General features: G+C 25.8%; 1 protein-coding gene across 1 annotated transcript; it reads left to right on the top strand.

Moving 5' to 3' along the window:
• Nucleotides 1-3,303: 3,303 nt before the first annotated feature.
• On the top strand, nucleotides 3,304-4,728 carry OCT59_010482 (uncharacterized protein; the record flags this gene model as incomplete). Its single annotated transcript, XM_066133042.1, has 1 exon — nucleotides 3,304-4,728. Exon 1 carries the CDS (start codon nucleotides 3,316-3,318, stop codon nucleotides 4,726-4,728), a length of 1,413 nt encoding a protein of 470 aa, XP_066000628.1. The 5' UTR covers nucleotides 3,304-3,315.
• Nucleotides 4,729-5,024: the final 296 nt, after the last annotated feature.

Here is a 5,024-nt window from a genome sequence, read left to right as displayed (position 1 = left end):
TGAACTTGGCGCAGTAAAGTAAGTAATTGTTGTTTATATATATAAAATGTATTAAGTTAAAGTTCTAAATTCTTGTTATAACTTGTTATAATAAAAGTATCTTGACATTTTTTTCTTCAATCTTTCTGTTATTATGTGTCTAATCCAATGTTAACAATTTTATCGTGTTCTCTTAGCATTTTAAATTTTTAATTGAAAATGTATGTAAATAAAAGTATATTAATAATAATATTATGTTAATATGTTTTTCTAGATTATCGTTATCCCACGCCTCTATTCCCAAAGAATTTTTTTTGAAAGAACTACACTTTCGATGATCACGTATTTTGGACTAACAGTGGCGTGATATTTAATCTAGTGTGATAAATAAAACGAGATCACGTATTTTTGTCAGACAAAAAACTACCGAATTTTTGGGTTAATCAGCTGACGGTGACAAGGACAAAAAAGTCATATCATATGAACCATATGATCCATTTGTTACGGCGAGACTAACCATAAATACATTTAAAAGCACTCAGCATCAGTCAACATGTGATATCCCATTATACCCCTTTCTTTTGGGAATTTTTTTATGAAAATTTAGGTACTTTTTTTTCTTTTTTCACAAAAAAAAATAAAAAAAAATGGCTACTCAAGAAAATGTGGTAGTAGAAGATTCTACCGAATCTTTTATTAATGATAAAACAAAAAAAAATTTGGAAATAGAAACTTCTAATTATAATTTCGCTTCACCAAATAATCCTCTTTATGATTTAATTGAAAGACAAGCAAAAGAATTTGAAGAATTTGGAAAAAGAATGAGTTTGGATTTACAAAATTTTTATAAAGAATATTTGAATCGACAAAAAGGGATGAATAAAGTGAAAAATGGTTATAATGAAATAGAAAAAGTTTGTAAAGAATTTGAAGAAAAGATTATTTTACAATCACAATTAATTGAATCTCTTAAAGCTCGTATTGAAGAATTAGAAACTGATTCTATTGTAAAAGATCAAGATATTAAAATTCTTCGTAATGAATTTAATGAATCTGTTAAAACTTTATCAGAACAAGATAATGAAAAATATCAGAGACGTGATTCTTTAACTGATCAATTTAGCGAAATATTAAATTTGGAATCTTTTAACGATTCTATTAATGAAATAAATGGAGATGGTGCAATTTTCTTGCATGAAACTATTGAAACTAGATCTGGGTCAATAATTTTAAGATGTAAAGAATGTGGTAAAAACTTTAGAAATCATGTAAGATTTATGTATCATGCTAAAGAAAAACATCAATATAAGTGGTTATGTTTAGTTTGTTATCAAGTATTTTTATCTGGAAGGGATCGTGGCATTCATATGAGAAAAAATCATAAAAAAGATTATTCTTGCACTTTATGTACAAAGGCATGTTATGATATAACTGGATTAAGAGAGCATTTTCGTGCAAAACATCCTGGTTCGACCTTTCCACCAACTCAACCATCTATTCCATCACAACCTTCTATTCTATCACGATCATCTTTTCCATTACGACTACAACCATTCGTTCCATTAACATCCGTCCCATCCCAATCATCCATCCCATCGCAACCATCGCAATCATCCATCCCATCGCAACCATCGCAATCGTCAATTCCATTAACAACACCACAAACCACATTTGGAAAATTTATTCATGAAATTATACCTTACAAATTTCCAACAAAACATGTACCTCCTTTTCAATTGAAATGTAAAATTTGTGGAGCTTTATTTAATACTTATACAACATTTATTAAGCATGCTAAATCAAAACATGGATATAAATTATTATGTATCTACTGTTGTCAGTTATTTCACCAGAAAGCTCCTAGGAATAAACATATGAAAGAAGATCATATTCATAAATGTCAAACTTGTGATAAAGAGTTCCGTAATGGAGATGGTTTAATAAGTCATTGCAAAGCCAAAAAGCATAATGTGGAAGAAGCTATTCATTCTGTTTATTCAAAACTAAGAGAATATCATTCCGCCCAAGAAGAAAATTTACAAGATCTTAATATAGAAAATATAATTGAATCAGCTAACGGAAATAACGTGAAAGAAAATCAGATTCAAGAGGAGAACGAATTGGATAATATGAAAAATGGGACTGAAAAGGATTCAGATGATGATAGTGACTTATATTCGTTTGATGATGATGATGATATTGACGATGAAAAATCTGCCGACAATGGAGATGACGCAGATGATGGAGTTAATTTTCCTAAATGTGAAGAATGTCAACTTTATTTTAGAGATAATAAACAATTAGAAAATCACAATAAATACCATTACCAAAATATCTTCTAACGATGAAAGAAGTCGACGTATACATATAATATTTTTGTGAAGGATTAATATATTTAAATAGGAATCCTATGTAATATGAAATTTGTTAGAAAGATATTTTTAGAATCGCAATTTACATGTAAATTACGAATAACTATTACTCTTCAACAAATAAATTTCCTATTCTCATTTTTTTTCAAGAATTTTTCGAAATGTCTTTTGATTTCATATTTTTTTTTCTTTTTGTTCGCTAATAATATTTATTCTGGTAAATATGATTCCAATATATTATTTGATTTACTTATTAAAAATGGATTTTTTTTCCAGTAACTTCAACAAATATTGGGCGAATGGTACCACTGTCAACATATTCCATCACCAAATAACAAAGATCATTTTCTGATTCTTGAATCTAAAAATGGAGAACCGGGTCACTATTTTTATAGCGAAACTAAATCAAGGGGTGGGGTTTCTAAATGGGGATAGAAAATTTTAAAAATTAGAGGATTTCTTGATTTCACGTAAAATTTTGTCAGGAAATAATTAAAAAAGGTAAAGAATTAATTACATACAATGGGAACGAACCTGATTGAATTAGTTGCATTTTCTAATTCGCCTCTGTTTCTTTAGAGATAATTTCTTTTAATGAAAATATATTTATTGATCCTACTATTATGATATCGCAGCGCTGAATTAAATTAATATCGATATTTTAGTATTACTTTATTTTATAAAAATGCAACGCTCAGTTAATCAGTTTCTTACTGCGTTAAATATTTCAACATTTGAATAAAAAATTACTTTATATTTGCTATCTTTGATACTGTATTTTTGATGTTTCAAACATTTGGACTTTGGAGCATTTGATTAACACCGGTTATTGGATCGGACAAAATATCATCCGAATTGGTATAAAAGATCTGATATTGTGACACGAGTTTTCGAATATAAATAATTAAATGATTTACTAATTTTGTTAAGTGAATTTTTTTTTTTTTTTTTTAAAAAAAAAACCATGCCTCGTCAACTTCCTGCTGATTGTCTTAATGAAATATTTGATTATTTAGAAAATGATAAAATCACTTTATATTCATGTTTATTAGTTAATCGACTTTGGTGTGAAATTGCAGTTAGAATTTTATGGAAGGATGTCTTTTGTTCTTCTACTCCGTGTCCAAGGGTTGTACTATCATTATTATCACCTATAATCGCATGTCTTCCTAATGAATCAAAAGATCTTTTATATAAGAATGGAATCTTTTTTAAAACTTCAACTTGGAAACCTCCACTATTTAATTACGCATCATATTGTAAAATTCTCTCAATTAATAAAATTGATCAAATGATTCAAAATGCTTTTTTACAAAACTTGAACTCTGATAAGGAATTAATATTACAAGAAATATTAAAGGTTTTAATGAGTCAAATTTCATCCTTAAAATCTTTGGATTATTCAAAATGTCCTATGAATGTTAAATTAATTAATTTTCCTGGAGCAAAAGATTGTTTAATGAATCTTACAGAATTAAGTTGTTGTTCAACAGACAAATATTCAGAATTATCACCAATATGTCATAATATACAATCTTTAACTGTAGAATTTGGTGATTTTATTTCAAACGGATTAAAAGATTTAATTTCTTTACAACATAATTTAAAAAATGTAACGTTAATATATTCTTATATATCTTTATTAAATAGAACTTCTGGTATGGAAATAATAACTTCCTCATTATCTAATTTTTCTTTAACATTAACTAGATTAAAAATAATAGAATATTGTATACCATTATCATTTATATCTTGTTTCATTAATTTACAAGAACTTATATTATCATATGAATATGATGATGGACTTAATGATTTTGATCAATTACAATATATTAAATTTCCACGATTAAAAGTTTTAAAATTTTTATATATGATACCAAAAGTTGATATGTTAATTAAATTTTTGGAAATTAATGGAAAGAATTTGGATGAATTATATACTGGAGAATATGATAGATCATTAAATTTAGCTATTGCAGAATTTTGTTCAAATCTTAAAATTTTATTTGTTATGTTTATAAATGTTGGATTAGATACATTAGGAATAATTTTAAAAAGTTGTCAATATTTAGAAAGTATTAATATTTGGTGTAATTATATTGATAAAAAAAGATTTTTGGAAGTTTTGGCAAAAAATACACCAAAAAATTTTTCTGAATTAAAAATTTATTATATTTTCGATCAAATACATCCTGATGAGTTGGAAGAATTTTTTATAAATTGGAAAATTCATATGCCACGAAGATCACTTTCTTTAGTTATTATTAAAAGTATTTGTTTGGAAGTAAATGTAGAAACTATGAAATTAATTGAAAAATATGTTGAAATGAAACTTATTAAATTTAGAATTAAAATTTATGATGAAAAAGAAGATTAGAAAAATTTAGATTATTTCATTTTTAATTTTTATTTTTATTCCATTTATATTTTACACATATATATATGTATATATTCCATATTATAAGGCAAGGAATTTTACAAAAAATGTAATTTTAGTCAATAAAAAATGATTAACTGAATCAGTAAAGAAATCATTGTAAGCAAAACTGAATATTAATACTATAATGATTACCATAATATTATATGTCATTAGCATGTATTTCAATCAAAAATCTGCTACATTTTTTTTTTAAACATTTTTAGGCCACATTCATGATGAATTTTCTCTGTAAA

This window comes from Rhizophagus irregularis, chromosome 18, assembly GCF_026210795.1.
Source record: "Rhizophagus irregularis chromosome 18, complete sequence".
NCBI classification, from domain to species: domain Eukaryota; kingdom Fungi; phylum Glomeromycota; class Glomeromycetes; order Glomerales; family Glomeraceae; genus Rhizophagus; species Rhizophagus irregularis.
Note: the sequence above shows the minus strand (reverse complement) of the source record. Positions and strands in the feature narration are given on the sequence as shown.